Source organism: Schistocerca cancellata, chromosome 8 (genome assembly GCF_023864275.1).
Source record: "Schistocerca cancellata isolate TAMUIC-IGC-003103 chromosome 8, iqSchCanc2.1, whole genome shotgun sequence".
Taxonomy (NCBI): Eukaryota; Metazoa; Arthropoda; class Insecta; order Orthoptera; family Acrididae; genus Schistocerca; species Schistocerca cancellata.
In genome coordinates this window covers 547,116,987-547,141,343 of record NC_064633.1, presented here as the reverse complement: position 1 = coordinate 547,141,343, position 24,357 = coordinate 547,116,987, and the positions used below count along the sequence as shown (strand labels likewise).

At 43.4% G+C, this 24,357-nt stretch overlaps 1 protein-coding gene across 5 annotated transcripts in view; it reads right to left on the bottom strand.

The window, feature by feature from the left end:
- The window catches only part of LOC126095046 (eye-specific diacylglycerol kinase), a 1,048,134-nt gene that overhangs the window by 161,307 nt on the left and 862,470 nt on the right, over positions 1-24,357 (bottom strand). For all 5 annotated transcript variants that reach the window (XM_049909722.1, XM_049909721.1, XM_049909723.1 and 2 more), the window contains exons 4-6: positions 23,479-23,608; positions 2,489-2,616; positions 1,720-1,901 (exon numbers count right to left, since the gene is read on the bottom strand). In XM_049909722.1, coding sequence (XP_049765679.1) covers positions 1,720-1,901; positions 2,489-2,616; positions 23,479-23,608 — 440 coding nt within the window. The remainder of the gene's footprint in view (positions 1-1,719; positions 1,902-2,488; positions 2,617-23,478; positions 23,609-24,357) is intronic.

Genomic DNA, 24,357 nt, shown 5'->3' with positions numbered 1-24,357 from the left:
AATACCAAATACATAATTCTGAATGCCAAATTGCAGGAATAAGACCTGCTATATTTTAACATTCATGATTACATATGGAATTAGCATATGACAGTATGTTGTCAAAGTAACACCACAAACTATACAAAACACTGTTAGAGATGTCTATTACAGTCTCTGCACCACACTTTGCTGAATACACATACTAAATATACTGTTCATATGTTGTTGCTGTTGTTGTTGCTGCTGCTATTGTTGTTGTTGTCTCCAGTCCAGAGACTGGTTTGATGCAGCTCTCCATGCTACTCTGTCCTGTGCAAGCTGCTTCTTCATCTCCAAGTACCTACTGAAACCTACATCCTTCTCAATCTGCTTTGTGCATTCATCTCTTGGTCTCCCTCTATGATTTTTACCCTCCACACTGCTCACCAATGCTAAATTGGTGATCCCTTGATGCCTCAGAACATGTCCTACCAACCACTCCCTTCTTACAGTCAAGCTGTGCCACAAATTCCTCTTCTCCCCAATTCTATTCAGTACCCTCTCATTAATTACGTGATCTACCCATCCAATCTTCAGCACTTTTCTGGAACAACACATTTTGAAAGCTTCTGTTCTCTTCTTGTCTAAACTAGTTATCGTCCATGTTTCACTTCCTTACATGGCTACACTCCATACAAATATTTTCTCAGAAACGACTTCCTGACACTTAAATCTATACTCAATGTTAACAAATTTCTCTTCTTCAGAAATGCTTTAATTTTCATTGCCTATCTACTTTGACCATTGCCAGTTATTTTGCTCCCCAAATAGCAAAACTCCTTTACTACTTTAAGTCTCTCATTTCCTAATCTAATTCCCTCAGCATCTCCTGATTTAATTCGACTACATTCTGTTATCCTCGTCTTGTTTTTATTGATGTTCATCTTATATCCTCCTTTCAAGACACTGACCACTATGTTCAACTACTCTTCCAGGTCATTTGCTGTCTCTGACAGAATTATAATGTCATTAGCAAACCACAAAGTTTTTATATCTTCTCCATGGATTTTAATTCCTACTCCAAATTTTTCTTTTGTTTCCTTTACTGCTTGCTCAATACACAGATTGAATAACATCGGGGGAGGCTACAACCCTGTCTCACTCCCTTCCCAACCACTGCTTCCCTTTCATGCCCCTCGACTCTTATAACTGCCATCTGGTTTCTGTACAAACTGTAAATGGCCTTTCGCTCCCTGTATTTGACTCCTGCCACCTTCAGAACTTGAAAGAGAGTATTCCAGTCAACATTGTCAAAAGCTTTCTCTAAGTCTACAAAAGAAACAAAGGTTTGCCTTTCCTTAATCTATTTTCTAAGATAAGTCAAAGGGTCACTACTGCCTCACGTGTTCCAACACTTCTATGGAATCTACTGTTCAAATATTGCCAACATATTTGGTATAAACTAACAACTTTTGAACTGAATATTTTGGGTGGACAAATTCAGGTAACTATACACAATACACAAAACTGGACATACCAATATGATGATGTTGATATCAGTGGGGGGTTCCTGAGAAAATTTCTTACGAATGACTACAAGCAGTTACCTCATGTTTTGTATATGTGGCTAAAACAAGGAGGAGCAGCTTAACAATGAAATGCTGTGGTTGATCAGCTGTAATCGAGTAATAATGCACAAACAGGCACATGGTTAAACTTTTTACGTTTATGTGAAATTTGACAAGCCAGCCTTCTTACCCCATCCTGGGTCCTCCCTGAGTGAGGTCAAAAACCTGCCGGGGATTTAACAGCCACTGGAACTTCTGAAGCAGTTTCGCCCCTTGATTTCCACCAGACTTTGGGTTAATAAACACAATCACAGGTTTCACAGATGTTGTAGGAATTGGCTTTATCACAAATGTCTTTTGGTCCTTGTCACTCTGTAAATGCAAACTGAAATTAATTACTTGCAGACATAAGGGAAAAAATAACATATTATCAACATCTGGTTGTTTTCTATTTATGTCACTCCACATGCCAACAGACAATAGATGAAACATTAGCATGGAACTAAAGGCATTTCTTTTGCAATAGCACCATTTCACTTCTGCCATCAAACCAACCAAAACATACAGCGTGTATGCTACAGTCATTAGGTAACATTTTTACAAGATTTGTAACAAGAAGATTGATTGAGTTAGCTAACTACTTCCAGTTTACATACTATTCATTTCTTCAATTAACTGTACTAAGAACTACTATATATGAATATTCTTATCTTAAGCGGCTCTGCCGAGTCAAAACCCGCTTATAAAGTGCAACTATATTATCTAGAAACTGTATCTGAACATTGGAAAGAATGCACACTATTATTATTGCAAGTAATAATGTTTCCACAGTCTACTGATGAATAGTGGGCAAAAACTGTGGCACATATGTGCTTTTTCAGCATTGATGGAAAGTCATTTACAGTAAAAATACATTGGTACTTTTTCACGTCATCAGGAAGTCATCTCTGATTACATACCTTCTCCTTGCTTTTTTTCTTGCTTGCAGTCTTTTTCTTTGGAGATTTTCGTAAACTGGATTTAAAACTTCCTCTTCGAGGCAGTTTAACAATCCACGAAGGAGGCACTACAATCTCCGCATGAGTTCCTGAAACCACAGACAGCCACTTATTGAGTTGTGACAATAACAAAGTACGAAGCACAGAAATAAGGATATGTAACACGTATAACAATAAAAGAAACAGACAATTTTATGTCGATGCTTCTTAAGTTTCCTGATAAGCAAATTTATGTTACTTCAGATCGTTAATTACTTCTCTTCATTCACGTTTTTACATTATATATAGACTTTCCATTATAGAGGATGATGGGAACACAGGCATGTGATGATCTGCACTTATAAAATTAGCCTCTGGCTGCAAGCATTATTTTTAATTTCTTTATTGCATAACCGATTTTGAGGCTGCACACACACACACACACACACACACACTCTTTTCTACTCTTCAACCTGTCTCCCAGTTACCAGTACACTTGTTAGGCACGTTGTATGAGAACGTAATCAATTAAAGTGTACGCCGCCCGCGGTGGTCTAGCGGTTCTGGCGCTGCAGTCCGGAACCGCAGGACTGCTACGGTCGCAGGTTCGAATCCTGCCTCGGGCATGGGTGTGTGTGATGTCCTTAGGTTAGTTAGGTTTAAGTAGTTCTAAGTTCTAGGGGACTTATGACCTAAGATGTTGAGTCCCATAGTGCTCAGAGCCAATTAAAGTGTACGCTTTTAAACATTGCTCAAATATTTACTTGCCATCAAAGTCAGAATCTTTCAACATAGATACTTCATCCAAGAAATCTGTAGCACAGATAAGTCAATGTAAGAGAATATGTGTTTACAGAGTCAAATTCGGAAATTTGTGGTACCGTAAGTTCTATGGGACCAAAATACTGAGGTCATCGGTCACTAAGCTTACACACTACTTAATCCGACGTAAACGAACTTAAGGCTAAGGACAATACACACACCCATGCCCAAGGAAGGGCTCGAACCTCCGGGGGGAGCCGCGCGGCCGCGACAACGCGCCCGCGTGCGTGGTAAGTGTAAATACTGTGAACCCTCTTCACATATAAAAATGTCTGTCACAACAAGAATAGAAGCTGTGGCATGGTTGTTGAGGTACAAGTCTACCTGTAGCTGAGCAATAAGTGTGGATCTACTGCCTGTGACTATACACGATTTTTAAAGCAAAAACTACATAACTGAAGGGTGATTAAGAAAAACGTTGATGGCTGCTAATACTTTTTAATATCTTAAAGTTTCATTTAACGTAACTTAGTAATAACATATCTAACAATGGGAAATCCAGGATGGAATGTAACCATAATATGCAAATATATTATGAAAAGTCAAGTTGCTACTCGACATACAGCGGAGATGCTGAGTCGCAGACAGGCACAACAAAAAGACTGTCACAAATAAAGCTTTCGGCCATTAAGACCTTCTTCAAAAAACACACACACACACTGCAGTCTCAGCCAACTGTGTGGTTTCAGTTGCCTGAGCCTGTGTGTGTGTGTGTGTGTGTGTGTGTGTGTTGACGAAGGCCTTAATGGCCGAAAGCTTTGTTGTGCCTATCTACGACTCAGCATCTCCGCTATATGGTGAATACCAACTTTCCTTTTCATAACATTGTTGTAACAATATATGTAATACGTAAGTAGGACCTACTTCCAAGAGCGCAACAACACCACTGTACGTGTGCTACGGCTTCTGACCAATCATCGCGTTTGTGTTTGTTTACGTCAGGTTCATTCTTATAATGGACGGAGTATAGCTAAAAGATATTTCGCATGTACGTTTACATCCCATGATGTTTGTTTCAAGACATTTAATTATTGATTGCAATTTATTTGTGTACTTTTTTGCAGTGGTATCTTGATTTTGTAGCCCAACAAAAAATGAATGGAACATTGGAACTTTGAAGATCGACAACACACGAGAAATATGGGGGAGAAAGGCCGAAAAGCCTCTTGCTTACAGCTTCGCTGTGTGCAAATCCGGCCTCGACTGTGGCTTGTATGCATCTTTTTGCATTCATTTTCATCTTATAATTAAGAAATGTAGACTGTTTAATCTTCTTGGCTGCAGGGACATTTGTTATATTCTGGCGGCAGGTCTTCAACAATCTGCCTGCAGACAGAGAGAGAGAAAACTGGGACGTGAGTCAAAAAGTATATGTCGCACTATGATGCAGCTGCCACAGATTTGACTGTTGGAGCCATTTCTGCCACTGGTCTACTGCGCCCTGCGAAATGCGCACATTCCCTCTTAGCCACGAATAAATTATCATCGCTCTTTATGTGGTCGTGAGCTTTTACGGGTTTTCGTGCCACTGTCGCAGCAAATACATCACTTCAGGTTTCAACAATTCTCAGTGAAGAGGTGATTTCTGTGGAAAGTAAGACTTATTTCGCGAAATTTTTCTTTTTTAAAATTTAAATTATTATAATGGTACTCATTAGCATGAAATCTACTTCTTTTGTTAAATGACGTCAGCAACACAAAACATTTATATGTTTTATGCTATAAAGCGGGCACCATATGATGTGCCTGCGCTATATTTTAACATTTGTTGGTGGTATATTGGTTTTTTATATGTATTACGAGAATTACACCTCATAAAATACCCCAGTCTAAATCATTTACCATAATCTTCCACAACATGAATTTTTATCATATTGTTGCACCAAAAATCATTTACTGGGTATGGCTGAGTACAACGGAGACATCTGCCGCGGCAGCAGAAGCGGCCAGGTCGGTAGGTCAAAGTTACATCATGGGCTACCTGCTGATATCGCATATACTGTCTCCAAGACGCCGACCCATCACCACAAAGCCCGACACAGCAGAGAGGCGAGAGTTATGATATCGTCGGCGTAGCAGAGCCACTGCTCCATGTTCGAGCCATGTCCTGTTGTCGCTTCAGGGTTGCCAACTGTATGGTTTTGGACCGGACAGCCAAATTTTTAAATGAAAACTGTGGTGTCTGGTCGAACGTCCCGACAGAGAGTCAAGTCTGGTTTCTGGGCCCCCTTAACCCTTTCAGACCCTGTGGTTACAATTGTGTACATTAATTTTCATGACGTCTTAACTGCAATAGAAATATTTGTCTTCAATTTGGAGCTGATGTACACATTTGTGAACGTTCATTCTTTTCACCATGCACAAGTGCTGCCATCTGTTGTGCAGCACTATAAACATATCAACAGACTAATGTAGCAGTGCAGAGCAGTTTGTGACCTTGAAAGTACCTGGTAGTCTTTGGTAAGCTATAACCCACAGTATAGTTGAGTACCAGTATAGTTGTTTTGCATGAACATTGTAGAATGTTCGATTTATTTATTACAACAATCAATATTTCAAAATCATTTGTTTTAGTCACCAAAAATAAGTGATGTTTTTCTGTGTGCACAATTGTAGGCATGAGGTCTCAAGAACAATGTTTTACATAACTTCGAGTATCTTGTGTTTCCTTCATATGAAGTACTTGTTGGAACAGTTTCTTTTTATCCTGACGATTGTATGAGTTTTGACTGGGATTTATTCAAAACATATTAAGTATGTTGTATTACTAGGTAGTGTTATGAGCAACACTTAGGAAAATAGACATAGCACTGAAGCTCCAGTTGATGACAATGTCATTCGGTCTACTGTAAATTATTATTTTAGGGAAATACCACTGCTGATATTATTATTTGTGAATATTTCAGTTCTGTTCATCATGTCGAAGAAACAGTATTTCATCATTGAGCGAGATGCAGATGCCATTTTGGAGATGCTGCTGAATGGAGAGGTGTCAGATATCGATTTATCATCAGATGAAGAAACATTTCGTGATGTAGAATCCTACTGTACTTCAAGAGAGAAGGAAGTGAGAGTGGGGGCTGACAAAATAAACAGGGGAGAAACCAATGATGAGTCAACTGCAAATAATGAAAGTGGTGTGTGCAGTGACAATGATAACAACGATAGTGATGTTCAATACAGTGATCCACTTACCAACAATGAGCTCAGTGATGTAAAATACGTTTTGTCAGAAAAAAGGACATCAAGTGGCGCCACCGTCCTCTCTCTATAGTGGATTCATATTACGAATGGGAACAATGTATTGAAGAACAGGAAATACTTTCTCCTTCAACTTATTTCAGCAAGTACATTACCAATGATCTGTTCAGTACTATGGCTGATATGACAATCCTATATGCCTTGCGGAGTGGAACAATTAGCAATTTCAAACTACACCAGCGAAACTCCAAATCTTGTTTGGGCTTCATATAATTATGGGAACTCTAAAATTTCCTAGAGGCCAAATGTATTGGGACACAACATTGAAAATGCAATTATTCTTGGACAGTATGCCCAGAAATAGATTCTTCCAACAAATTTACATCTTGTTAACAACATGGCTCTACCAGCAAACAATAAAGACAAGTTCTATAAAGTTCGACCTATATATACTGCCATCCATAGCAGATGTCTGGATACCTCGAATAGAAAACGAGGCTGACCATCTGCCACACCTCCAGATACACCTGTTCAAAGACTATGAGGAGAAACTAGGCCTCCTGAAGAGATTCAGTTTGACGGAACACAACACTTGCCTCTTTATGAAAGTGGTGCACTGGCTACCAGGTGCAAATTTCCGGGATTTAAGGGACATTCGTGAAAAAATTAGAAAAATGTATTGTGCATCTTTGTTTGTCAAAGGAAAAAAACTGTTTCCGTTCAGTTCATGTCAATTAGAACCACATAATGAACATAATTCCTAACTCATTTCATTTTTAATTAAAACACTGGTGAATTTTGCATGTATTTTGTGTGTAAATGATTTCAAATTTATGTGTAATGTTTAAATAAATTAGTTTTGTCTGCTATGATTTCAGTGTTGATTGAGACCCAGTGTACACAAATGTGTACAAATTTTTTTTCGAAAATGGTAACATCTTTTTATAAATGTTGCTTCTAAAATCATTAAAAAATCATCCAAGTCCATTACAGTATTTAAAAAAATTTTCGTTCCTCCAGAAAAAATTCGGGTCTGAACGGGTTAAATTAGGCTAAATTCGTATTTACTAATTTAATTTTTTAAATTTTTTTACAGAATGGAAATAGAGTCCCATGCTTCTTGACAGAGCGTAAGGGAACGATGCGGGAGACCCGCACCGCCGTACTAGGCAAGGTCCTCATGGAGTTGGTTTGCCGTTGCTTTCCTCCGACCGTAATGGGAATGAATTATTATGATGATGAAGACAACACAACAACATCCAGAAGCCGAATAATGAAAACAGAGTCAGTTAAACTTCTCAGTTTGAATATTCTTGGGCTAAGGTATTTTGTATCAAATAGCGTCTAAAGTTGAGAGCAATGGTAAGATGTCGCAACGAATTCCAATATATTTTAATATAAATTGGAGCGTGCATTTGTTCGACAAGTCGTATCACAGAGGCTTTGTATTTTTATTAAACCGCGGTGTCCATTGTCAAGTCATTTGAAGACCGCTCCGATACGAACGAACTACGAAAGAAAGGTCAGTAATAGCTTGTAAATTCTTATGACAGCTATATGTCCTTCCACATGGACAATAAAGCAGAGTTGCAATATCAGTTTATGTCTATTTGTTCTTCTGCGCAGTGATATTGCATTGCGGCAAAAAGCAAACAGACAAAACAAACCGTGACAATGTCGAATTTTCATTTTATTATCAGTTCGTGCATTAAGGACCTACTAATTTTAAAAGGAATTCCGCTGTCGAACAGATGAACGCACGTATACCCATTGTTGCGCGCGGCTTACTGATGCAGTGAATTATTTTCTCGTGGCTGTATTAAGTGAACCGTACACGGCATGCTTCTAGTTTAAAATTGAAGTGCTTAAGAATGGCATTGTAGTGACGGAGTGATACGCGTAGGTACATAACATCGTATTATAGTGAGCTTCTCAAATGCAGTAAGCTAAACAAGAGAGCCCTCGGCGTCATATCAGTGGCAAATGGCTACAATAAACAGGCTTTTTGGGGTGGCTTTCGATACAAGACAACAACATGAATATACCGGATATTATAAAACATGCCGTGTAAGTTTGACAGTGAAATACGACTCAATGAAAGCGGTAAAGCATCATGCCAGTACTAAGACTCATATTGATAAGGCGCGGGACGTGTTACGGAACTCCAATGTTCAAATGTATTTCGTGTCAGCGGGAACTAGTAAGAAAGAGGAAGTGTCAGCAAAGGAACTAATATTAACATATCATGGAGCGAAACACCATCACAGTTACTTTTCACAAGACTGTGGAAATGCTTTTCTATCTGACTTTTTGTCAAAGATTCGAAACTATCATTCAAAATTCACTGTGGACAGACTAAAACTGCCGTTATAGTAGAGAATGTATTGGCTCCACATTCTCTGCAACCAATGCTGAAAAAGTTGGTACAACTACATTTTTGATCGCATGTGATGCTTGAAATAAACGAAAAGTGAAATTATTTCCAGTTGCTATCCGATACTTCGGCCAAGAAATGGAAACGACTTCAGCTGTTACAGATTTTTGCGAATACACAACTTCTGTAGTCAAGAGGCTTAAAGATAGCACCATTAAGACTGGTCTTTCAGGGTCGCAGCTAGTTGCTTACCGTGCAGACAACTGTTCCGTCAATTACGGGAAGAACCAATCTGTTTACATGGAACTGAAAAAAATGTTTGAAGCACCACATCTTATTACAGGACACTGTCTCATGGATATACTGCAGAATACTGCAAAATGTGGACTAGAACTACTGTCATACGATCTTCAATCGTTAGCGGTTAAGGTATGTAATGAGTCTTCTTCAAGTGCGAAAAAGATGAATGAGGTGAACTTTTGAGAGTACTTTAAGTCAGAATACTCCACACTATTCCGACATGTTCCTACAAGCTTTTTGAATCTTTTTTTAGCTGTAGAAAGATTGCTTCAGAACTCGCCATTGTTGCAGTCCTATTTTCTAAGCCAGGGTGAAGGCAATATTGCCGAACTTACCTGGATATTCGCAGCCCATGCAAAAGACAGTGAAGTGGACAATGAAATAACACTCCCAGAGATTTACATTTTTTTGGTCCACAATGTTATGCATTTCTTTAATACGACCATAAAAAACGTGGAAAGTGATTACATACAGTTAAATGAAATATATTCTGTACTCCTAATGTCGCGAAGAGAAATTATTAACAGGCAAAGAAATAATTTCTTCGGATTCAAGGTATTACGAGAGCTGAAAAAATGTCCGCAATATGAACAAACAAAATTTGTCAGAGAAGCTCAAAAAGTCTCTACTAGGATTCTGGAATATCTAGAAAAAGGGTTTGACTTCAATTAAGATTCAATTTTCAAGCTTAGTTCTCAGTTAAATCCTGAAGAGCCCTTAAAATGGAGAACATAAAGAAACTTATAGATTATTTAAACATAAATATAAACGGTGACGAACTATTTTATGAAATGTGTGCGCTGAATTACGTTTTGCCATACCGTACATTAAGGACTTTACCAGACTCGAACATTTCAAAGAAATGGCTGATATTTTCTAAGAAATGCTGAAAGTTGTTCAATATGTGCTAGCAGTACCTCCGTCCAAGGCGTTTGTACAGCGTATTTTCAATGTGATGATTAATTTCTGGAGTAATGAAATGAGACAAAGTGGAATTGGAGAAAGCCAAACTATTTGTGAATGTTAACTACCATATGAAATGTGCTGAATTCGCTAAATTTGTCAAATTCGACAACGGGAAAGAACTTCTTAAAAGTTGTGAAGTCACAAAAGAAGTATACCTTCAAATATAACTAGCAAAGAAACTAGAGGCTGCAGAAATGCCTGGAATTGCAGTATTAACAGTGAATCTTGTGTTGATTACATAGCTCCATTTTTAGCCGTCACGTTCACTGAAGCGCCAAAGAAACAACTGTATGCATGGATATTCAAATATAGAGATAAATAAACAGGCAGAATACGGCGCTGCGGTCGGCAACGCCTATACAAGACAACAAGGGTCTGGCGCAGCTGTTGGATCGGCTACTGCCGCTACGATGGCAGGTTATCAAGATTTAAGTAAGTTTGAAAGTGGTGTTATAGTCGGCGCACGAGCGATGGGACACAGTATCTCCGAGGTAGCGATGAAGTGGGGATTTTCCCGTACGAACATTTCACGAGTGCACCGTGAATATAAGGAACACGGTAAAACATCAAATTTCCGACATCGCTGCGGCGAAAACGATCCTGCAAGAACGGGACCAACGACGACTGAAGAGAATCGTTCAATGTGACAGAAGTGCAACCCTTCAGCAAATTGCAGCTGATTTCAGTGCTGACCCAACAACAAGCGTCAGCGTGAGACCCATTCAACGAAACATCATCGATATTGGCTTTCGGTGCCGGAGGCCCACTCGTGTACCCTTGATGACTGCACGACACAAAGATTTACGACTCGCCTGGGCCCGTCAACACCGACATTGAACTCTTGATGACCGGAAACATGCTGCCGCTGGTCGGACGAGTCTCACTTCAAGCTGTATCGAGCGGATGAACGTGTACAGGTATGGAGTCAACCTCATGCATCCATGGACCCTGCATGTCAGCAGGGAACTGTTCAAGCTGATGGAGGCTCTGTAATGGTGTGGGGCGTGTGCAGTTGGAGTGATACGGGACCCCTGATACGTATAGATACGACTGATAGGTGACACGTACGTAAGTATCCTGTCTGATCACCTGCATCCATTCATGTCTTTTGTGTATCCCGAGGAGCTTGGGCAATTCCAGCATGACAATGCGACACCCCACACGTCCAGAACTGCCACAGAGTGGCTCCAGGGACACTCATCTGAGTTCAAACACGTCCGCTGGCCACCAGACGTGAACATAATTGCACATATCTGGGATGCCTTGCAACATGCTGTTCAGAAGAGATCTCAAACCCCTCGTAGTCTTACGGATTCATGGTCAGCCTGAAGGGTTCATGGTGTCAGTTACCTTCAGCACTACTTCAGTCGAGTCCATGCAACGTCGTGTTGTGGCACTTCTGCATGCTCGCGGGGCCCCTATACGATATTAGGAAGGCGAACCAGGTTCTTTGGCTCTTCAGTGTAGAAATACTCGCTAGACTAAAGATCCGCACCTAAAGACTGAGAAACTACGCAAGTGACACCACTAAATAAGAAAGGAAACTGAAGCTGAGGGGACATAGCAGCTGTTCGTCGTCTCTGACTGTAAATATCGATATCGCTGCCCTGAACAGTAGCCAACAGTAACGTCTTTGATTTCACTTCGTTGCGTACGTCCGACTGGAGTGTCAAGGTGTATTGTCTACTCTGCTAATAAAGTATGGAATTATCTACTCAATACTGGTGTGTATTATTCCGTATATGCACCTACAGCACGGCACTTAATACAATATAATCTGTTGACTTATAGAGTCATATTACCGACATCGCTGTTCAGTACGATTTTGGAACATACACTATGTTCGAATATTATGATATACATCGAAGAAAACTGAAGTCTAACGACGCAAAACTAGCACGAATTCAGGAACAATCGTCCTTGTGAAACAAAACTGGTTCTTTACGCATAAGGATGACTGCTATCGACGGGGGATCTCAAGTTGATTCCATCTTTCTAGGTTTCCAGAATTCTTTTGACCCGATTCTTCAAAAGCAGCTTCTAATCTACTTGGTTGCCGACAGAGTATCATTTCAGCTTTCCGAATGGATTCGCGATTTGCTTTCAGACAGGTCACAGTTCGTAGTAATTGACGGGGAGTCATCGAATAAAACAGAGGTTATATCTGGTATTCCCAAGGAAGTGTTGTAGGGCTTCTGCTGTTCTTAATCTATATAAACAATTTAGGAAGCAATGTGAGCAGTCCTCTTCTTTAGCTTGCAGATGATCCTGACGTTTACCTTTATCATCTAGTCAGATGAAGACAAATTGCACAATGATTTAGAAAGGTTATCTACATGATGAAAAAAGTGGCAGGTGACCCTAAACATTAAAATATATGAGATTCTCTATATGAGTACAAAAAAAATCACACAAACTTAAAGATTGTCAATGAAGCTAAATACCTAGGGATTACAATTACGAACTACTTAAATTTCACATAGAAAATGTTGTGGAAAAGGCGAAACAGTGATTGCGTTTTATTGGTACAACAATAAATCTGCTAAAGTGACTGTCTACATTACGCATGTCATCTTTTTGAGTACTGCTCTGCGGTATGGGATCCTTAGCAGATATGACTGACAGAAGACATCGAAATAGTGCAAAGAACGGTAGTTCGTTTGGTATTATCGCGAAATATGGTAGAAGGTGTCACGGATGTGATACCTGAGGTGCATTTAAAAAATGTTTTTCCTTGCCACTCAATTTCAAACACCAACTTTCTCCTCCGAATGCGAAAAAATTTTCTGTCATCCACCTATACAGAGAGAAATAGCTAACGAAATGAACTAAGAGAAATCGGAGCTCGCATGGAAAGATTTAGGTGTTCATTCTTCCCCAGGTGCTATTCGAGAAGGGGCGGTCAAGAAATCATCTAAAAGTGTTTCCAAGAACACTCTGTCAAACACGTAATTGTGGACTGCAGAGCAGTGATGTAGTTGTTGGTCACCGCCGTGGGTAAACTCCTGCAGATGGTTTTCTTTTGAAAATGCCAATCCACCGTGGCAGATGAGGCAAACTTCACAAGAGTGGGAATTTTAAACCTTTCGAAAGCAACATTTGTGGGCAGATTAAAGTCTTTGTTGCACAATTCAGGTTAGACACCATCAGCAGTTTAAAGTTCGGGTAGAATTGAAGGTGACAGTGTGGCAATCTACCAGAAATTTAATCAGATCACTATTCCAGATTTGCAAATGTATGTGCTGCCTGCAAAAACGACGAATCATCTGGTTTATGAATGATACGGCTGCATTATACACTCCTGGAAATTGAAATAAGAACACCGTGAATTCATTGTCCCAGGAAGGGGAAACTTTATTGACACATTCCTGGGGTCAGATACATCACATGATCACACTGACAGAACCACAGGCACATAGACACAGGCAACAGAGCATGCACAATGTCGGCACTAGTACAGTGTATATCCACCTTTCGCAGCAATGCAGGCTGCTATTCTCCCATGGAGACGATCGTAGAGATGCTGGATGTAGTCTTGTGGAACGGCTTGCCATGCCATTTCCACCTGGCGCCTCAGTTGGACCAGCGTTCGTGCTGGACGTGCAGACCGCGTGAGACGACGCTTCATCCAGTCCCAAACATGCTCAATGGGGGACAGATCCGGAGATCTTGCTGGCCAGGGTAGTTGACTTACACCTTCTAGAGCACGTTGGGTGGCACGGGATACATGCGGACGTGCATTGTCCTGTTGGAACAGCAAGTTCCCTTGCCGGTCTAGGAATGGTAGAACCATGGGTTCGATGACGGTTTGGATGTACCGTGCACTATTCAGTGTCCCCTCGACGATCACCAGTGGTGTACGGCCAGTGTAGGAGATCGCTCCCCACACCATGATGCCGGGTGTTGGCCCTGTGTGCCTCGGTCGTATGCAGTCCTGATTGTGGCGCTCACCTGCACGGCGCCAAACACGCATACGACCATCATTGGCACCAAGGCAGAAGAGACTCTCATCGCTGAAGACGACACGTCTCCATTCGTCCCTCCATTCACGCCTGTCGCGACACCACTGGAGGCGGGCTGCACGATGTTGGGGCGTGAGCGGAAGACGGCCTAACGGTGTGCGGGACCGTAGCCCAGCTTCATGGAGACGGTTGCGAATGGTCCTCGCCGATACCCCAGGAGCAAGTGTCCCTAATTTGCTGGGAAGTGGCGGTGCGGTCCCCTACGGCACGGCGTAGGATCCTACGGTCTTGGCGTGCATCCGTGCGTCGCTGCGGTCTTGTCCCAGGTCGACGGGCACGTGCACCTTCCGCCGACCACTGGCGACAACATCGATGTACTGTGGAGACCTCACGCCCCACGTGTTGAGCAATTCGGCGGTACGTCCACCCGGCCTCCCGCATGCCCACTATACGCCCTCGCTCAAAGTCCGTCAACTGCACATACGGTTCACGTCCACGCTGTCGCGGCATGCTACCAGTGTTAAAGACTGCGATGGAGCTCCGTATGCCACGGCAAACTGGCTGACACTGACGGCGGCGGTGCACAAATGCTGCGCAGCTAGCGCCATTCGACGGCCAACACCGCGGTTCCTGGTGTGTCCGCTGTGCCGTGCGTGTGATCATTGCTTGTACAGCCCTCTCGCAGTGTCCGGAGCAAGTATGGTGGGTCTGACACACCGGTGTCAATGTGTTCTTTTTTCCATTTCCAGGAGTGTAGTTTTATCACATTTTATACGACATTCACTGGATATCAACCTTGATGTGTAGTTATATGGTGGAAAACTTGCTGCATGTCCTGTACTTTCCTACGAACTCAAACCTTTGGATAATTATCTGTGTAGCCATCTAAAAAAATTTGTTTACGAAGCAGATATTCTTAGTGCAGAGAGCCTTCATCGACGTGTTACGGAAGCCTGCGAAACTACTCAACACAAACGAGGGAAATAATTACACATAGTAGCCCACATGGTTCCACCTTAGAGGCCTTCCTTTCTCTTGTGTACATCAACGGCCTTTCACCTGTAACCTTCTTCTTCTTCTTCTTTTTCTTGCGTTACGGTCTCTGTAGGACCACGGGTAGCCCCTTTGTGGACTGCATTTTCCTCTTCTTCTCAGAGAACCTCTTCATTCTTTCTCTTCTTCTCTCCCGCTCTTCTTCCGAGATCTTCAGTGTCCGTTTCTCCTGTCGGCTCCACTGGTGACACTCTAATCTTTTTCCTGTATTCTTCTCTGTCATTGGTCTCCGGCATATTGGTCGGTGTATATTTGTTCCTCCAATTTTCCTTTCCTTCGACCTTGATCCCCAATTCCAACCAGTCCTTCCGTAGTTTAACAACCCACTTGGTTCCTGTCTTTCCCCTTGTCCTCCCTGTTGTTTCCCACTCTCTCTTCGTCATTCTGTCCATACTCATCCTAACTACATGTCCAGCAAACCTTGCCCTTTTGAGTCTGATTTCCCCGGATATTGTTCTCATGTTCCAGTAAAATTCTTCCCTAGGTCTTCGCATCCACCTCTCTCCACCTCTTTTGGGACCTAGTATTTTTCTCGGTATTTTTCTCAGTATTTTTCTCTCTTCTTTCTCTGGTTGTTCTGCCCCATTTCTTCCTAGTGTCATCGTCTCAGCAGCATAAAATACTGCATTCCTTACAGTTGCCTTGTAGTGGCTTATCTTTGCCTCTGTGGATATATTCTTTTTGTTGTGTATCTCTCTCATCATGCAGAAGGCTGACATCTTTTTCCTCTCTGATATTCCCTCCTTGCTCCTGTTCCTTCTTGTTATAAATTCTCCCAGGTATTTAAATTTGTCCACCATTTGCACAGTGCCTTCCGGTGTTTCAAAGTTTGCAGTGGTATTTAATGTCTTTGCCTTGTATTAGGCGATCCTCAGTCCCACCTTTCTGGCTGCCTTACTTCAGTTGTGTCTTTGCGTCTTCTTCCGTCTCACCAGCTATTCCTAAGTCGTCTGCAAAGGATAGGCAGTCCACTTGAGCCCTGTTGTCCTTTTTGTCCCCCACATGGCTCTTTGGTATTCCATTTCCTCATTTATTGCTCTCCACTGCCTGATCACTTCGTCCAGTGCTATATTGAACAACAATGGTGACGCGATACCAAGTTCGTTTTGTTTGTAGATAATACAAATTTCGCAATAAATTGCAAATCAAGAACAGTTTTAGAAAGATCGAGTAACGAAATTTGCATGGACATTAATAAATGGTTCCCAGCCAATTCTTCAAAAAAACATACTACACTCCTGGAAATTGAAATAAGAACACCGTGAATTCATTGTCCCAGGAAGGGGAAACTTTGACACATTCCTGGGGTCAGATACATCACATGATCACACTGACAGAACCACAGGCACATAGACACAGGCAACAGAGCATGCACAATGTCGGCACTAGTACAGTGTATATCCACCTTTCGCAGCAATGCAGGCTGCTATTCTCCCATGGAGACGATCGTAGAGATGCTGGATGTAGTCCTGTGGAACGGCTTGCCATGCCATTTCCACCTGGCGCCTCAGTTGGACCAGCGGTCGTGCTGGACGTGCAGACCGCGTGAGATGACGCTTCATCCAGTCCCAAACATGCTCAATGGGGGACAGATCCGGAGATCTTGCTGGCCAGTGTAGTTGACTTACACCTTCTAGAGCACGTTGGGTGGCACGGGATACATGCGGACGTGCATTGTCCTGTTGGAACAGCAAGTTCCCTTGCCGGTCTAGGAATGGTAGAACCATGGGTTCGATGACGGTTTGGATGTACCGTGCACTATTCAGTGTCCCCTCGACGATCACCAGGGTGTACGGCCAGTGTAGGAGATCGCTCCCCACACCATGATGCCGGGTGTTGGCCCTGTGTGCCTCGGTCGTATGCAGTCCTGATTGTGGCGCTCACCTGCACGGCGCCAAAGACGCATACGACCATCATTGGCACCAAGGCAGAAGCGACTCTCATCGCTGAAGACGACACGTCTCCATTCGTCCCTCCATTCACGCCTGTCGCGACACCACTGGAGGCGGGCTGCACGATGTTGGGGCGTGAGCGGAAGACGGCCTAACGGTGTGCGGGACCGTAGCCCAGCTTCATGGAGACGGTTGCGAATGGTCCTCGCCGATACCCCAGGAGCAACAGTGTCCCTAATTTCCTGGGAAGTGGCGGTGCGGTCCCCTACGGCACTGCGTAGGATCCTACGGTCTTGGCGTGCATCCGTGCGTCGCTGCGGTCGGGTCCCAGGTCGACGGGCACGTGCACCTTCCGCCGACCACTGGCGACAACATCGATGTACTGTGGAGACCTCACGCCCCACGTGTTGAGCAATTCGGCGGTACGTCCACCCGGCCTCCCGCATGCCCACTATACGCCCTCGCTCAAAGTCCGTCAACTGCACATACGGTTCACGTCCACGCTGTCGCGGCATGCTACCAGTGTTAAAGACTGCGATGGAGCTCCGTATGCCACGGCAAACTGGCTGACACTGACGGCGGCGGTGCACAAATGCTGCGCAGCTAGCGCCATTCGACGGCCAACACCGCGGTTCCTGGTGTGTCCGCTGTGCCGTGCGTGTGATCATTGCTTGTACAGCCCTCTGGCAGTGTCCGGAGCAAGTATGGTGGGTCTGACACACCGGTGTCAATGTGTTCTTTTTTCCATTTCCAGGAGTGTACATGCAGATAAGAAATTTTAAGTGGAATACCAACAGTATGTGCCTAGAATACGACGACAAGCAGGTAGAGAAACTTTAAGAGTTAAATTCTTGATAATAAATTCAACTGTGAGAGGAGCATACCACAGAACTGCTAAAGTGCCACAATAATCCATTGGGAATGTTGTCAGACGTAGGCGCTATAAAAATAAAAAAAAAAGCTGACATACTATGCTAACTTTCTTCCACGGTATCATACGAAATTATTTTTTGGGGTAGCTCATCAAGCCGAGTTACTTTTCAGAGTTAAAAAAAATCGTATAATAAGAATTATTTGCAGTGTGAACTCAAGAACATCGTGCAAAGGGCTATTTACGGAACTAGCGATACCATTCAATGCTTCCCAATATATTTATTCCTTGATGAAATTTGTAATTAAAAATACAGAAAAAGATGAGTTCCGCTAAGAAGTGAGCCCCCAATGAGCAGCGAATACGTGCCTGGAGACGCCTCAGAAAGCGGTGGGTTACCAGCCTGAGTGTCGCCAGCCACGAGGCCCGACAACGAGTGGGCGCGAAACCCCTACAGCACAGCGGCACGTTTTGTTGCTCTTCGTGGCAGCCATCGTGGTGTAAGGTGCCTCTTACGCGAGGAAGACATTTTTAACTGTTTTAATAAATTGTCTCTTATTGATGTATTCGCGATAGTTAGGAAGTGCTGTAGTCCGTAGCCGGCCATGAATCGGAGAGCATTTCCCACGCTGGCTGGCTAGGTGACGAAGCGACCGTATGTCCCGCGTAGTGGGGTGGGGTGGGGCTCGGCGCTGGACCGTAGCAACAAGCGTTAGCCTGGGAAATATTCATTACGGGAAGTACCGCCATCTTGGCGCCAAAGTCACCGATTTTGTTTATTTGTATTTAATAATTAAATATGACAACATGAATACTAGGAGGAGCCTCTGGATGTTTAAAACTACAGGGTTATTACAAATGATTGAAGCGATTTCACAGCTCTACAATAACTTTATTATTTGAGATATTTTCACAATGCTTTGCACACACATACAAAAACTCAAAAAGTTTTTTTAGGCATTCACAAATGTTCGATATGTGCCCCTTTAGTGATTCGGCAGACATCAAGCCGATAGTCAAGTTCCTCCCACACTCGGCGCAGCATGTCCCCATCAATGAGTTCGAAAGCATCGTTGATGCGAGCTCGCAGTTCTGGCACGTTTCTTGGTAGAGGAGGTTTAAACACTGAATCTTTCACATAACCCCACACAAAGAAATCGCATGGTGTTAAGTCGGGAGATCGTGGAGGCCATGACATGAATTGCTGATCATGATCTCCACCACGACCGATCCATCGGTTTTCCAATCTCCTGTTTAAGAAATGCCGAACATCATTGCGGTGGGGCACCATCCTGTTGAAAGATGAAGTCGGCGCTGTCGGTCTCCAGTTGAGGCATGAGCCAATTTTCCAGCATGTCCAGATACACGCATGAAACTTGCCCGCACGCGTTCAAGTGTTTCCTCGCTCACTCCAGGCCGACCCGTTGATTTCCCCTTACAGAGGCATCCAGAAGCTTTAAACTGCGCATACCATCGCTGAATGGAGTTAGCAGTTGGTGGATCTTTGTTGAACTTCGTCCTGAAGTGTCGTTGCACTGTTATGACTGACTGATGTGAGTGCATTTCAAGCACGACATACGCTTTCTCGGCTCCTGTCGCCATTTTGTCTTACTGCGCCATCGAGCGCTGTGGCGGCAGAAACCTGAAGTGCGGCATCAGCCGAACAAAACTTTATGAGTTATTCTACGTATCTGTAGTGTGCCGTGACCATATGTCAATGAATGGAGCTACAGTGAATTTATGAAATCGCTTCAATCATTTGTAATAGCCCTGTATGTATCATAATTTTGCCTCGTTAAAACTCACACCCGTTCATTAACAAATGCATATCTTAGTAAGTACGAACTTGATCGGAAATACACGAACTGTGACGAAACTAGTAAGAGATACGGACTGAGCGCCAAAGTCGGCAGTCGGCGTTAAGAGCTCTTCCTGTCTTGTTCGATGGTAGACATGCTCTCGGTTACGAGTAGTTTGTGACATGAGTGTTCCATTATTGATCTAATAAGAATAAAAGTGATATTACGGCATTCTGAATGTTAATTTCGAGTAAATAGATACCCCAAAGTTGATCGATAGCAATTTAAGATAACTAGCTTCCACCGACAAAGACATCCAATGCGCCAATGAAGAATCTGCACGGGACGACATTTACGAGAGCTGCACCGCGCAGAGCACTAAAAGCACTCCGTCTTGAGGCCACCAGTGGCCCATCGGGACCATCCGACCGCCGTGTCATCCTCAGTGGAGGATGCGGATAGGAGGGGCGTGTGGTCAGCACACCGCTCTCCCGGTCGTTATGATGGTTTTCTTTGACCGGAGCCGCTACTATTCGGTCGAGTAGCTCCTCAATTGGCATCATGAGGCTGAGTGCGCCCCGAAAAATGGCAACAGCGCATGGCGACTGGATGGTCACCCATCCAAGTGCCGGCCACCCCCGACAGCGCTTAACTTCGGTGATCTCACGGGAACCGGTGTATCCACTGTGGCAAGGCCGTTGCCTTGCACCGCGCAGAGGTAAGAGGAAATCCGACGACACTACCCACCAAGGCGGTTCAAGGAAGGTCCGACATACACTCGCAAATTCCGGGTGGAAATACTGACCAGTCATACTGTACGTCACATATACCACCCTCTACGGACTCTTGCGCCTAAGCTGAGTAATAAAAGTATCAGTTTAGAAGCGAGGGGATCTTGCAGTGAGCTTGCATTTCAGCAAGATAAAGCCCGGTCGCACACGGCGAGAGTTTCCACTACTAGCCTTCGTGCTTGCCAAACCATACTTTGGCCAGCAAGGTCGCCTGGTCCCTCCCCAATAGAGAACGTTTGGAGCATTACGGGTAAAGGTCCTCCAACCAGCTCAGGATTCTGACGACCTAACCCGCCAAGTAGACAGAATTTGGCACGATATCCCTCAGGAGGACATCCAGCGAGTCTGTTAGTCAGTGACAAGCCGTCCGCCCCTGGTAGTTGAGTGATCAGAACGACGGAATGTCATATCTAACGGCCCGGGTTCGATTCCCGGCTGGGTCGGAGGTTTTCTCCGCTCAGGGACTGGGTGTTGTGTTGTCCTTATCATCATCATTTCATCCCCTCCGACACGCAAGTCGCCGAAGTGGCGTCCACACAGAACAGAAGGGTGTCGAGGTCCATGTACATGACACTTATCCGACCCCTGATGACGTACGCAGCTCCTGTCTGGGGATACGCTGCGCCTACACGCCTGCGCCGTCTGCAGCTCATACAAAACAAAGTACTCAAAATAATAAGCAATGCTCCACGATACACACGCATCGCAGACCTTCACCGGGAATACCGACTTGAGACTCTCACGGAGGTAATCCACAAACTCACCACAAGACTATACAGAAACTCCAGACATTAGCAGAACCCGTTTATTCTGAATCTGGGGAACTACGACCACAACCATAGATGGAAACATAAAAGACCAAAAGACATACTTGGAAGGACATAACATCTATGGCCAAGCATACGCAAACATAACGGCACAGGCGAGCCCCTGTTAATCAGACACATCCAGCTGAAATACACTGTCGAATAACTGGCACCACACAGGGAAGCCGTACCGTACACTGCATGCAAACAAGCTCCACACATCCCCCACACAGTGAGATGATCTATGGCCGATCTCCCACTACTGTATAACGATCTTGATTGTTCCAGGAATGTAGCAGCTGCAGCAACTGAGACACATCGCCATCGCCTGTCACGGTAATGATGCATGATACCTATACTAACAAATCCAACCTTGCATGAGCTATCGCAGCTAGTAAGCCACTACTGCTCTTACTACCCATCCCACTGTCGCAGAGGTTTTTTTTCCCACGGCACGAGCCATGGCACTTTTTTCCCCTCTGCTCTTCAAATCGCTACCCTCATTCGCGTTTCGTCCACTATCTATCACCTGATGGGCCGTGTTAATGCGTAGCCTTACCCAGACGCACGGACAACATCACAGCCCAGCATCCTGTGATCCACTTACTAGATAACTAACATGTTTACGGAGGTGACAGTAGAACTTTTGGTTTGGTCGCCACGTTGGTGCGGGCGTGGAGGGGCCCCATCTCTACCTCGAAAGACTTGCACCAGGCGAACGGTCTACCCGACGGGAGGCCCTAACCACACGGCATTTCCTAGTGACAAGCCATAAGGGCCAGACGTGGACCAACACATTACTGACTTGCTCTATTTGTGAAGCTCTTTTTCCTGAATAAATCATCCAATTTTTCTTAACTGGTTATCGCTAGTTTGTCTCTACATGTACATCACATCTAACGATTTCCGCCTCTTTCGAAAACTTCCTTCGTGTTGCATCGTTCTTTTTGGTTTTAGAGTGATTTTTTTTTTCAATTCGTGGGATCAGTACTAGAACTAAGAGTAATTCTCACAAAGATTTAAGGTCGCCTACGTTTTAAACCTGAACGGCTTCTTCTACTCAGAAACAAACACTTTAAATAACTTGCCAGCAGCTATAAAAAATTAGCTACTAATAAAGTTCAGTTTAAGAGAAGCCCAAGAGATTTAATGGTAGTCACTTCTTCCACTTCACTGATGAATTTCTTAGCATAACCGGCTGATGTGTATATGTAACAAATAACATCAAGTAAAGTGGTAGCACGATCTGATTTCTGTAAATATTCAGTGCAGTAATGATCATTGTAAATAAATGTTGTAAAATTATATTCTTGTTTGATGATGCTTGGCTACATATAGCCTAACAACTATCATATGCAGCGCCGTGTATTGAACATTTACATGCTTTCTGCCAGATTATTTACTACCCTTTAAATAAAAATATGCTTTTTTAACTTATTTCACATCCACGAGAGCCATTACACTTGAGATCTGTGAAAAGTACTTCAGTATATTTGTTTTTATTTTTAAATATGTATTGTGTATTCTTGACATATTCTAAAGGAGGAGGAAATTAGAGTTTAGCGTCCCGGCGACAACGAGGTCATTTAGAGACGGAGCACAAGCTTGGATTGTGGAACGATGGGGAAGGAAATCGGTTGTGTCGTTTCAAAGGAACCATCCCGGCATTTGCCTAAAGCGATTTAGGGAAATCACGCAAAACCTAAATCAGGATGGTCGGACGCGGGCTTGAACCGTCGTCCTCCCGAATGCGAGTCCAGTGTGCCAACTACTGCGCCACCTCGCTCGGTACATGTTCTAGAGCCCGAAAGATCTCGTCACTATGGGTCCACTGGAACGAAAAAGTACATCTGATCTAATCAGGTGTTCTGATAAGGTGCGACAGTTCGTGGCCCGATTAATCCATGCTTGTGTGAAAGAAAGAAGAGCGTGTTAAAGACATTTTTATGCGTTTCTTACATTAGAACTTTATACAAGTCCTTTCATTAACAGCTAAAAAAGCTCTCTTCGTACATATGCTTAAATGGATTTTCTTATTACGGTGCGACAAATGTCTGTAACACGCTGTATATGTTACGTGAGACATGTAGGATAACAACCATTAGTCAGAAGTATTGTGGTAAGAGGAGACATACCAAGATTACACTCCTCTCCAATCTTCTGAAGATTGAAGCAGGACTCCTTGTTGTGGTAGGCCGTCTTGCACCACGAACAGCTGATCGCCACAATCTCTTTGGAGCTGAAGGACAGCTTCGATTGGAACGACTGAAAGAAACAAAAAACAACAACTACCATCAGCGTTCATTTCTAGCCGTATAAAGAGCAGACGTATCACATTAAAACTATAAACTACTCTTATACCGTTCAAGCATGTGTTCTTTGAGAACGAGATACTTTAATTTACATGTACACAGCAACGAAAACAGTTTAAAATTTGAGGGTTTCTACCGCCAACGTTTATATTTTTTCGTTTTTTATCTTTTACGTTATATATTTGGTTCATGTCACACGTGTTATATACCTCTAGTGTCACCAGAAACATACAAATTGGGTGGGTAAACGAAATATACGTGGGACCCATCATCATAGAACGAAGCTGGTTATGTCAGATCTTGACTCGTCCGGTACCTCATCCTACTTTAGCCCCATAGAAAATGATAGAAAATGTATCAGACTATTTGGACAGTGGGTGAAACGTACCAACGAACATCGCCGCATTTGACGCTTCTATAGGAATAACGTTGTGTGGTGGTCTGGCGGCTTTGGGTCTGTTTATTCAGGTGTGTAACTGTTGTTTTTGATGGCTGCAAATATCTGCGTTGTGAAGAGCTCACGGGAACGAATAGTTGTGACGCAGTTCTCGCCTCCAGGACGACGAACAAAGTTCACATGCGCAATGATCACCCAGATTTATACTTTTCGCTGGTCCCCAAAATCGATTAAGACGAAGGCTGGGGTGATTCCCTCGAAAAAGTGGACTTGGCTGATTTCATTACCCATCCTTGTTCAATCTG